Source organism: Eleutherodactylus coqui, chromosome 2, assembly GCF_035609145.1.
Source record: "Eleutherodactylus coqui strain aEleCoq1 chromosome 2, aEleCoq1.hap1, whole genome shotgun sequence".
Taxonomy (NCBI): domain Eukaryota; kingdom Metazoa; phylum Chordata; class Amphibia; order Anura; family Eleutherodactylidae; genus Eleutherodactylus; species Eleutherodactylus coqui.
Window position 1 is genome coordinate 15,967,697 of NC_089838.1, and position 12,841 is coordinate 15,980,537.

Genomic DNA, 12,841 nt, shown 5'->3' on the forward strand with positions numbered 1-12,841 from the left:
TGCAGCTCTCATGGCATTCCTATTTGATCTGAAAGCCTTGGTAGACATGATGTCTATTGGGACCTTGTTCGCTTACACGTTGGTGTCTTCTTGTGTCCTGTTACTGAGGTAAGGTAGTACAGACCATTCATGTGTGGGGTTGCTTTTCATCCAAGGGAGTGGGCTCCCAAAAACACAGAAATTGTGAAAAACGTCAAACGCTGATTAGGCAAGAATGGGTTGCCCTGAGTCAGGATTTGGCCCAGAAGCCAATATCCAGCATGTCAGGGCAAATTGCTTGATTTAAAAAAGGGTCAACACTGTAAATATTGAGTCTTTGTCTAAATTTGATGTATTTCACCATAAAAGTTTTAAAACTAATGAAATGCTTATAGTTGTACTTCAGTATACCATGAAAACATCTGACTAAAAGACCTAAAAACACTGAAGCAGCAAACTTTGTGAAGACCAAAACTTGAGTCACTCTCAAAACTCTTAACCATGACTGTATGTAAGGGGGATGTAAAGTTATGAAGACGTTAATCTAGCGAAGTTAACTAGTGTACTTGCTAAAGTTTATTTGGAGGATGACATGGACTTCTTATGGCTGTGTGGAAGAGTAATATAAGTAAGTGCTGGGGATTATTGGTGCATAATTGTGTTTTACATAACAGTCAGACACTGTGTGGGTGGTCTAGATCCCAGTCACGATAACCACTGGAAGATGTACTGTACATCACCAGGCACCTTGCTGAGCAGGGTATGTGTATCTGATGGACAAGTGATAGGACATCTCTTGCACTGTAGAGTGGTGTCTGATTCTAGTATTGGAAGGAGCCCATCATCCAGTAACGGTTCTTACTGACTGAATTGAATTTCTCCATACTGCCAAGAGGTTATCTGTGAGACAAGCATGATGGATACTGTTCTTCTCCAGGTTTAATTTCATTGTGTCCTACCACCCCAGTTCCAGAAATAGCAAGGCGGATGCATTGTCCACGATATTTTCAGAGCCTGAAGAAAGGTCAAATCTTGGGTATCCTGCACTCTGAAGGCCTTCTAACAAAGCTCTAGGGAGAATATGAAAATGATCCTTTTTTGAGTCATCCTTCTACTGACGTGAAGCTTTCGTTCAAGGATGGACTTTGTGTTGGCCAGCCTTGGGAACATATAGTAGGTGTTCTTGTCTCCAAAGTCCTTAAACTGGTCCATGATTCCAAGCTGGCCATCACTTTGGGGTCACATTGACTTTGGAACTCCTACTACATTCCTTCTGGTGGCCTGACTGCAGGAGGGATGTGAAGAGTTATGTCACCACTTGTGAAGTATGTGCGCAGAACAAGACACCATGAGCTCACCCTCTGGGTTTCCTACAACCTCTTACAGTTCCATCCAGGCCATGTGGATCTATATCTATGGACTTTATAGTGGACTTGCCCCACTCAGAAGGAATACTACCATCCTTGTTGTCATGGACTGGGACTGACTCACGAAGATGGCTCACTTCATCCCCATAAAAAAGATTCCCATCACTGAGCACACTGTGGAGTTGATGATCCGGCAAGTTTTTCAACTACATGAAATTCCTGATGATATCATTTTAGACTGAGGGGTTCAGTTCAACTCAAAGTTCTGGAAACACTTCTGCACAGCATTTGGAACTACTGTGAGTCTTTCCTCTGCTTTTCATCCTCGGCCAGACGAAGACAACTAACCAGACTCTGGAGCAGTATCTTCATTACTTCAGAGTCCCATCTCCAGGACGATTGGATGGATTACTTAACAACTGTGGAGTTCACCTATATATGTATCCTGTCTATGTTCCTAGCCTCCCTATTAATACTCCTGTCCTGATGGTCAACCATACACTGGTAGCATTAGTGGATATTTAAAAGGAATTAAAGGAAGCTTTACGGAAAGCTCAGGCGGCCTACAAAGAAGTGGCACCTCCTTTCTGGGTTAGAAAAGGTATAGTTATCCACCAGAAATCTGAAGACCCATGTACCTTCTCCAAAATTTGACCAAAGGTTTATTGGACCTTTCCCAATTTCAGGGAGGGTCGGCGAGGCAGCTTTCCTGCTTCAAGCTCCCAGGCAGCCTAAGGATCCAGCAAAGTTTTCCACGGGGAGACAACAACCTCCTCCCCCTTCTGTGAAGGTTCAGAGGCATGTATAGTTTGTCATTGAGGAAATCTTGGACTCCCAAAAACATAGAGGAAAACTTCAGTATCTGGTGCAGTGGCAGGAATACGGGCCACAGGAAAACTATTTGGAGCTAGAAGAAAAAAAAAGGCACCAAGGCTCACAGGGGAGTTTCACAAGAGGTACCCAGGTAAATCAGGCCCTGGAATGTCCGGATGCCATCTTTGAAGGAGGGACCCACTGTCTGGAATTGAATCAGGGTCCTCCTGTGCACCAGTTGATAGCTTTCTCTGCTGAGCCATACAGCCTGTGGACAGTTCCTTTGCATGTCTCTCAGCATTGTTTCATTAATCCAGTTATCTAGCTCCTGCCTCCTTGTCCTGACCCTGCCTCTGTTCCTGATTGAGCTCATTATAAAAGCCTGACCCTGCCACTGCACCAGCGCATTATTATTCTGCTCCACAGCATTCATTGATCAACCTCCAATTTTGCCTGCCCCTCTGATATTGCTACAAGACCACCTGATACCAACTTCTGGCTTCCCTTCTGACTATGCTACCCGTCTCATCCATCTGTACTGCAAACCGAGATCTCCCGCTGCTGACTTCTGGCTTCTCTTTTGACTATGCTACCCGCCTCATCCATCTGTACTGCAAATTGAGACCGCCCATTGCTGACTCCTGGCTTTTTCCTGATTACTCTCCAGATCTGCGGCTATTACACCTGAGGCTCCAACCCAATGACACTGATTTAGCTGCCAAGTAAAAATTGTAATATGTGCTCCATCTCTTAAACCACCTGCACTTTGGGAAAAATACCCCTACAAACTATATAAATGTTTCCTATTATAAGCATTTATTAATTATTTCTTTTGTAACTTCAGGTACCAATTACAAACAGAAATCAGTCTGATGACCAATGGAAACATCCAAGAATCTAGTGTTAACACATCATCCACGAAGCCGGCACATTCTTCCATACTGGTGACACGGAGTGTTCTTGCATTAAGTTAGTGTTCTCTATTTCCTTATTACTAATAAATGTAAATTTAGCATAATATAAACATGCTTCTGAGGGAGACTATACCTGTAATATTACATGGAAAAATCACTCCTTTGTGTACCTCTATGTAAAATTGTACACACATGAAGGCACTGTATGAGCCCATGGATCCTTATGGTCACTCTATTTGTGATCATTATGTACAAGCCTTTAAGGCCCTTTGACACAGAAAAAAATCATTGTTAAATGCCATACTTACTGATATACTGATACAAATAGAAGGGCAGGCATAAGTACCCCATCCCTCAGCATGCAACCAGTCAAAGTGCAATATGGAGGAGCACTGCACAGGTGCAAAATACTGATGAGCAGCTACTCATACACGCACCATATATTAAGGGGAGTGGCTGCTTTGTATTATACTTGCACATAGACGGTAACATAGTATGTGAGGCCGAAAAGACATGTCCATCTCGTTCAGCTTATTACACTCCACCACCAATGTTGATCTAGAGGAAGGCAAAAACCCCAATGAGGTAGAAGCCAATCTTCCCACGGAGTCAGGAAAAAAGGATTTCCCGACTCCAATCAGGGAATCAGAATAATCCGTGGATCAACAACCCTTCTGAAGTAATTAGTGATTATAACATGTGATATTATTGCACTCAAGAAAAGTGGCGAGGCCCCTCTTAAACTCTTTTTATCAAGTTCACCATCACCACGTCCTCAGGCAGAGAGTTCCATAGTCTTGCTGCTCTGTGGCTGGGTTCACATGGGGCGGAAATCTCGTCCACACGGGACGGCAAGTCTGCTGCGGCTAAGCCGGCAGAAGCAGCTGCTGCGGTGCGGATTTGCCGGCCGCAGCATGTTCATTTTTTTTTCCGCTGCGGCCGGTTCTCCCGGCGAAAATCTTGCGGTTTTTCGCTGCAGCCAAACCACGAGATTTCCGCCGAGAATCCGCCCTGTGAGAACCCAGCCTTACAGTAAAGAACCTCCTATGTTAGTGCAGAAACCTTATTTCCTCTAGATGTAGAGGGTGCCCCCTTGTTACAGTTACAGTCCTGGGAAAGATCTCTGTATTGTCCCCTGATATATGTATACATAGTTATTAGAGCGCCCCCTTGCTACAGTCCTGGGTATAATAGATGATGGGAGAGATCTCTGTATTGTCCCCTGATATATTTATTCATAGTTATTCAGTAACCATCTTTTTACTAAACTAAATAACCCCAATTTTACCTCTCTGGGTATTATAATCCACCCATTCCATTTATTACTTTAGTTGCCCACCTTTGAACCCGCTCAAGCTCTGATATGTCCTTCTTGAGTACCGGTGTCCAAAACTGTCCACAATATTCCATGTGTGGTCTGATCACTGACTTATAAAGAGGAAAAACAATGTTCTCGTCATGCGCCCCTATACATCTTTTGATGCACCCCATAATCCTATTTGCCTTGACAGCAGCTGCCTGACACTGGTTGCTCCAGTTAAGCTTACAGTTAACTAAAATCCCCAAGACCTTTTCCGTGTCAGTGTTACCCTGTGGTTTCCCATTTTGTGTGTAATGGTGACGTATTTCCTCAGCCCTTGGGCATTACCTTACATTTATCAGTGTTAAACCTCATTTTCTGCGCAAACCCCCAGCTTATTCAGATCGTCTTACAACCACTTTGCATCCTCTCTTGTGTTCATTTCTTTACATCGTTTTATATAATCTGCAAATATTGATATTTTATTGCACAATCCTTCTACCAGGTCATTAATAAATATATTAAAAAGAATAGAGCCCAGTACTGCCCCCTGTAGTACCCCACTAGTAACGGTGACCCAATCAGAGTATGTACCATTTATAACCACCCTCTGCTTTCTAGAGATGAGCCAGTTAATTACCCACTTACACAGATTCTCACCCAGACTAAGCATTCTCATAGCTGGTTGAACTTGGCCTTCCTAAAGTTTAGTATTTTTGTAGCTTCCCTATAAAACTCTATCTTGAAAGATGAGATAAAATGTATTATTTTGTGGTCATTTCCCAGGTGCCCCCAACTTGTACCCCTGTTATTCTGTCAGGTGTGTTGGTTAATATTAAGTCCAAAATAGCCATCCCACTAGTTGGATCCTAAACAAATTGGGTAAGGTAATAACCTTTAGTTATTGACAGAAACGTGTTACCTTTATGAGATCTGCAGGTTTATATCTAGATAGTTAAAGTCTCCCATAATAATTACCTCATTGTAATTTGCTACTTCATCCATTTGCCTCAATAATAGATTTTTGGTGACTTCTGCTATATTTAGTGGCCTCCTATGATGATGTTTGTTAGGTCTACTGCCCTCTTGCTGTTCCGGGTGGACTCGGACATCACTCTGCTCCTTCTGTATAAATGTACTTGTTTCTTCTATTTTCTATTAGCACTGCACTAGTTAACCCTGCTGAGTGCTCACAGCACATTTGCCCATTTCCTTCAAGTCTGTGCATTGTTCCCATCTCTGTTAAGTCAGTCCTGTTCTGTGCCTTATGTTCAGTCCTTTGTCCCTGTGTCCTGTCAGAGATAGTTATCCCTGAGGTTCCAGCGCAGGGTCATTCTTATCAGGGCAGTTACCCTGCTTTTAAGCAGGGGTCAGCTGCCAGCCACACCAGGTCCGGTCTAAAAGCGAGGTTGGTTGGTTAGCACAGTGGGTCTGCACTCAGAGTCCGTACTAGTGTACTGAGGGCATGGATTCCGCTGACCCGGCTTGCGGCGAAATCTTAGACTTATTTCAAGAATTGGTTCAGCAAGAAGATCACCAAAAACAAATCTTGTCTTATTTGTACAATCTGAACTCTCACCTGAACTCCAGATCTACTGACACAGTGGTACCGCAGTCTTCGACAGCAGATGCAACTCCATCTCTGTTCCCACAGTCAGTTTCTGCGGCTGGATCTGGTCCTCGATTATCTAACCCCCACTCTATGAGGGAGATCCTAGTCTATGCCGTGGGTTTATTAATCAGTGTTCACTACACTTCAAGCTGCTGTCTTACTAGCTCCCTAGTGACCATGTTAAAGTGGCTTTTATGATGTCTCACCTGTCTGTATAGGCATTGGCCTAGGTGAACCCTCTCTGGGAGAGAAACGATCCTATGGTCAATGACCTATGTATATTTGTGGAGACGTTTTGAAGGGTGTTTGATGAGCCTGGTCGAACTACTTCGGTTTCCTCCTCCCTGCTATGTCTACGTCAGGGTAGTCTCACCGTGGGGCAGTACACTTACAAGTTTAGAACCCTGGCCTCGGAGTTGTGTTGGAACAATGAGGCTATGATAGCAGCATTCTGGTAGGGCTTGGCAGATTGCATCAAAAACGAGTTGGCTGGTTGCAAGGTTTCCGACTTCCCTGGATGCCTTGATCTCCCTAGCCACGAGAATTGATCTCCGGTTCCAGAAGAGGACCAAGAAGGCTATGCAGGAGAAAAGGTCGATCCGCCTGGTACCCAAGTAGCAGACACCACTTTTTTTCTTGCCTACTACCTTACAGTCTAGTGACTCTGAACCCATGCAGGTTGATCAGCTCAAACTAACAGAGCAGGAGTGCATGCACAGACGTTCTAAAAAGCTGTGTATGTACTGTGGTGCTCCGAGTCATCATGTAGGTACCTGTCCTCGTAAATTGAGAAGACTCTCAAACCTTGGGTCAGTAGGAGTGGCTACCCTAGGTATAAACCAGTCTTCTCCAGGATTGTATTTACCTGTGAGATTATCCGTCTCCAGTATGTAGTACCCTGTGTCAGCCTGTCTGGATTCATGTTCGGCAGGGAATTTCGTGCATCAGGCCTTGGTGGACCAATATCAGATTTCTATCCGATGTCTGGAGAGACCTCTGGCGATGACAACTCTGAGTGGAGGTCCCCCTTCCGAGACCATCCAGTTTGTCACAGAACCGCTGGATCTGAAAGTAGGTACTCTGTATTCAGAGAAAATTTCTTTGCTGGTTCTTTCAAGATCCACAAGTACCCTGTTACAAGGCCTGCCCTGGCTCTGTATGCATAACCCACCTTGGATTGGAGCTCTGGGAGAGTGTTACATTGGGGGTCATCTTGCCAATCGAAGTGCCTGCTTCCAATACAATCTTTTTGTCGCTCCTTGGTGCCTTAGAATCTCCAGGGTCTTCAGGAGAATTCTTCGTCATTATGGTATCCTGCAAAGGTGACACAGAGATCCCCGGTCAGTCAAGACAATGCTTTGTCTATTCTCCACTCACTTAAGAGGAGGCAACGACTTTACGATGTCACTCCTCCCAATCAACCTAATAATTCCACCTATTTCCCTGGCCACCACAGGCATTAAGAGCTGAGTTGTGGACAGCTCGGCCCTAGACGGGGTTCTCTGTTTTTAAAGGGACGTTGCAAAGCAAGTTACTTGAGTTCTCGATGACAAGCCATAGATCTTCACCAAAATGGTTTCACTGTAGGGAATTGTAGCATTAAGATTCTTCAAGACCTTACTTCATACTCGGAATACACCATTTCTGCTGATATTAGTACTTCCATAGCCCTATGAGATGAATCCAGAGTTTATGGATCCAGGGGAAGAAGGGGGCATAAGGGCAGAGGTACAAATACATCTGCTACTTGTGTCTGCTGCCCTTTTGCTGTTCCATGCGGACTCGGGCTCTGCTTCTTCTGTATAAATCTGCTTGTTTCTTCTAATTTCTATTAGCACTGCACTAGCTAACCCTGATCAGTTTTCCCAGCACAGCTGCAGCTTAAATGACAATGACCTTCCTATTTAAGGTAGCTGGGAATCCTCCCTCTTTGACTCAGTATTGATGTGTGTTTGTCTCAGACACCCAGCATATCTAGCTCACCTGTTTTGTCTGTTTGATCCTGTTCGTGTATCTGTTTATTCTGTATATTCTTTGCCTGTGTGCATTTGTCCATTTCCAACCAATCTGTGCATAATTCCCGTTTCTTTGGTAGGTCAGTTTTGCTCTGTGTGCCCAATTTCAGTACTTTGTCCCTGTGTCCTGTCAGGGATATTTAGCTCCAAAGTTCCAGCGCAGGGTTGTTCTTATCAGGACGCCTACCCTGCTTTCAGGCAGGTGTCTTTCCATCTTCTTGATTAGCTAAGGGCAAGATTTCATTAGAAACGAATCACAGAAAAAGGACATATCAATTAAAAAAAAATCACTGCCAGAGGCCATACTTACCTTTTGTATATACTCCCTTTATGTACCTCTATGTAAAATTATACATACTTAATGGCACTGCATGGCCTCATAAATTCTTATGGACATGTTTTTGTGATCTCTTTTTTTCAAGCCTTTTAGGCCCTTTGACATACACCAGTGAGTAGTCAGGTACATTAGTTTGCCCAATCATTGGCCCATCTCCGTTTGCACTCAAACGAGCAAATGCCTGAGCATTGGCTGACTGCATCTTTTATGTGGGCATAAAAATGCTTGTTGGTTAGCATGTAAACAGGGGAATGTGCTGCCGATGAGTGCTTTCTGTATGGGGACGAATGATAGTATTAACAATGATTCGTTGTCATACTAACGTTTCCTAAATCTTTTGTTGATCAGCCTATCTTAAAGAGCCTTTATTCTGAAGTTTCCATGCAGAACAGTTAGGCCGCTCCCACACTCACCGTTTTTTGCTGTGATTAGCGTGGCTTTCCGAACGTTGCGCTAACCGTGGTACAACAAGCCCATTGATTTCAATGGGACCTTGGAAACCTGTGCTCAAACACTTTTCGAGCACTGTCTGTTCTATTTTTACGCGTTTTACCACTTTTTAAAGCCCCTCATCACCCATCACGATTATCCATTGGACTAGATCGCCGCAGGACATTGGGGAGGATGGGGGTAAGTAATTTCAGTGCCCCTCATGATCGGATACATGAGGGTAGCTGAAACTTTAACTTTTTAAACTTTTTTACATTCATGCGATCGGTGTTATCCATTGGATAGCGTCAATCGGATTACCGGGGGTGAGGGGGGCTTCCCACGGCCCTAATGATAGCTCCAGGTTGTGGGCTACCTCCAGAAACAGCATTGAGCTGTCACGTTAAGAGCCTTCAGGGCTTTAATCCCCAGAGGAAGCATGTGCCTTAAAAAGCACTGTCAAATGCTGTACAATGCGTCCAAAAACGCCACTTGAAATCGCTGTAAAATACTGCAATTTCAAGCTGTGTTTTCTTAAGGCATATGTGAAAGCAGCCCGTTAATGAGCACTTATTAATGCCCCTCTTGCTGAAATGTGGGGAAGGGTTATACTCAAGGTGTTGGTAAACAGGCAAGCAAACATTGGAACAAGTAACTACAGACAAGTTTCTCTTTTCTCAGCCGTTCTCATCTGCATAACGAGTGTGATGGCTACAGTGGGATTGGAGTATTTGATCTATGGTACGGTTTGGTATATTCTTCTGCTTGCTCTGGCTCTCTTTGGGATAGCGGCACTCACCATCTTTATCTGGAGACAGCCACAGAATCAGAGTAAAGCAACCTTCATGGTAAGTATTACTAGTCACGTCATGTGCCCTTATCACTCACCTATGGCTCCTTGGCAATATAGTTCTGCCTATTAGACTAAAATTGTAGGATTACTAAGGAGCAGTCTGGACTCCCTGTCCGATAGTTCGGGCACCGTGCCCACATGCAGGATCAACAACACTGAAACAACATGCAAATAAAGAAGATGGAAAAATACCTCTGCAGCGCCACCTGTTGGATGGCAGCATTCCTTCTAATCACTGTACAACTTTTTAACAAGTCTGTAAAACAATTTTTGTTTTACAGACTTCTTAAAAAGTCATACATTGATTTAAAGGAATGCTGCCATCCAATAGGAGGCGTTGCAGAGGTATTTTTTCCATCTTCTTTATTTGCATAAATTACCCAGAGGACCGTGCATAGCATTATGTCTCCTCAATCACTTTTCAGGTGCCTTCTCACACCCCTTCTGAGTCCTCTCCTTGAGGAGAGACGATGCCATTCCCCAACCTACTCACCCCCCCAGGTGTCTCCACACACTTTTTGGGTGCTCTCCTTAAAGAGAGACAACATCCCTCTTGACCCACAAGAGCTTTCTTTTCACTCTCAGACAATTTTTTCTGCTTAACAGTCTGAATGCATGAAGACGCACCTGAAATGGTACAGAAAACTATCAGTAATAGCACATTTATGAGCAGGGGGTGGGTAGAACAGGAAGTCTGCAAGGTACAGCTTTAGCCAATAGCTGCTGAGCAGGAAGTGATATCAGAGAAGTGGGTGGCATCTCCTGTACAGCTCAGTAACATACTGCCACTGTCTTATTGCCTGTGGTGGTAAAACAAACTTCTGGTTTGAAGACAAGATTCTATCCTGGGAAAGGAGGAGGGTATATTATCTGCAGTTGTTCTTCTCTGCTGCCCTTCCAATCCGCTGATTATGTGCCCTGTTTTCATCCATTCAAGATGTCCTGGGCAATTTTCTGTCTACTGTGCACTGCTCTCTGATTGGATGTGAGGATCACATAAGCAGCTCTGGTCAATCAGAGAGCAGGCATAGTGCATTGGTCTAACACCACCATTGCACTTGATCTGGATACAAATTTCTCCAGCAGGTTCTAGGGTAATTTGTAGCTTCCTAATTAAGTAGTATGACATGTGCATGCCTTATAATAACCAGTCAGACACAAGCTGCTAGTCTCGGATCTAAACTGGGTCTGGGTGGTACAATGCTAAGACCCTCAGTTTTATTAATACACATAATACCTGCCCTTTATCGGTATATAACATATGACATCAATAACATGTATATATTTTCATTCGTTGAGTCATATAGAATCTCCCACCCCTCCCCACGCCCCTCTCAAGTCCAGTGTAAAAGTCAGCCTTTGTCTCCCCAACATGTGGTCAGGCAAAAATCAGCTTCTTTGTCTCAGAAGTTGAGGGTGGGGGAAGGGGCTGAGGAAACACCCAAGACAGTTACACTTTCAGTCTTACAGTATAGCAATGTGATTTTAACCCTTAGGAGGCTGCACTGAAGCTTTACATTGGGCTAACATTATAGCACACATCTTTCACCATGCCATTGTCCAGCAATTACCATAATGAAATGATGTGGCCATTAGCCTCTACAGAGTTAAATCACTACAATTGCCGGTGCTATTTCCTCACCTTCCAGTCCCAGGACAAAATGATGTCCCGAAACCAGGGGGTCACTTTAATGACCAAAAGTGTACAGATCGCTTTGGAAAGTTGCATATGAAGAAACAGACTGAAAGAATGCAGCCTTTTAGTGTTAAAGGGTACCTTCAGTTGCCTTCGGGCAGCAGACACTACGGGATGAGTAGGCGGATAGACCACCATACAACATCGGAAGCCACTGCTGTAAGGCTGTTTTCCAAAAGAGGCTTTCAGTGTCCTACAGTTGCCTAGGCAAGCAGACAGCCCTCTTTGCCACTTTAAGAGAAGGTGCATTTTTCATTTACGAAATTACAGCAAAGATCCACATGTAACATGCAGATATTCCTGCGGATTTCATCCCTCTACTACATTGAAAATGGTGAAAATCCGCAGTAGAAATTGGCATGCTGGGGATTTTAAAATCCACAGTGCTGGTCAATTTCACAGCATGCAGATGAGATTTGTTCAGATGTGGAATTTCCTTGCACAAATGCACGTATAAACTCCATAGTATTTCCACAAAATGTGCACTTACTATTACCCTATGGATGTATACACCTATAGTGCCCCAGTAGTGTCCTCCTAATAGCCCCAGTAGTAATAGTGACCTCCTTAATGGCTCCAGTAGTAGTATAACACCATTAGTGGTCCCGGTAGTATTAGTGAGCACGTAAGTGGCCTCAGTAGTTTAAGCGCCTCAGTAGTAAAAATGACCTCATAGTAGTCCTAGTATGAATAGTGAACCTGTAGTGGTCCCAGTAGTCATAGTATGCTCCATAGTGGATAGGGGCGTAACTATAGAGGATGCGGGGGATGCGGTTGCACCCAGGCCCAAGAGCCTTAGGGGGCCCATAAGGCCTCTCTTCTCCCAGTACTATAAGTAAAGCATTATAGTTGGGGGCCCTGTTACGAGTTTTGCATCGGGGCCTGGGAGCTTCAAGTTACGCCTCTGATAGTGGACCTTGGACAGCAACCCAACAAGCACTAATCTCACTCCGTTCACAGCTTCCTTCTGGCAGGCACTGCTGTTGTAATCAGTCTGTGGCCCCTGACATCTTCACATGGCGTTTGCGCTGCGTGCAGGAGTGCGGACACTTTGGGGAGATGTTATGGGCTCATAGACTGATTGGAGTGTGGTGGTCGGCAGAAGGGAGCTGCAGACAGAGTTAGTTAAATGCTTGTGGAGTTCCTGCCCTTCCGGCTCACCGCTGGCAATTATTTTTTACCAGCCGTTAATTTTGAATTATTGAGTTTATACTGTATTATATTAATTATTATATAGTATTTGTAGGGTTTTCTCTGTGAAAGGCTCAAAACAAATACAGTATGCTACATGAAGGCATTATTAAGAAAAAATGTCCTCCACCTTTCATAGTAGGATTCCATTTGTTTCTCTCTGTAGGTTCCCTGTCTGCCATTTCTACCGATACTTAGCATCTTTGTTAATATATACTTGATGGTCCAGCTAAGTCCTGACACTTGGCTTCGATATGCTGTCTGGATGGCACTTGGTAAGTTAAAAAAAAAAGTCCTCAAAGAAAGATTAGTTTATATAAAAAGGTAAATATAGA

General features: G+C 44.0%; 1 protein-coding gene across 1 annotated transcript in view; it reads left to right on the forward strand.

Annotated features, from left to right (window-relative positions):
• The window catches only part of LOC136609902 (cationic amino acid transporter 2-like), a 53,685-nt gene that overhangs the window by 35,760 nt on the left and 5,084 nt on the right, over window positions 1-12,841 (forward strand). Inside the window, exons 9-12 of the mRNA XM_066589191.1 lie at window positions 6-108; window positions 3,004-3,128; window positions 9,448-9,614; window positions 12,673-12,781. Of these exons, the coding sequence (XP_066445288.1) occupies window positions 6-108; window positions 3,004-3,128; window positions 9,448-9,614; window positions 12,673-12,781 (504 nt within the window). The remainder of the gene's footprint in view (window positions 1-5; window positions 109-3,003; window positions 3,129-9,447; window positions 9,615-12,672; window positions 12,782-12,841) is intronic.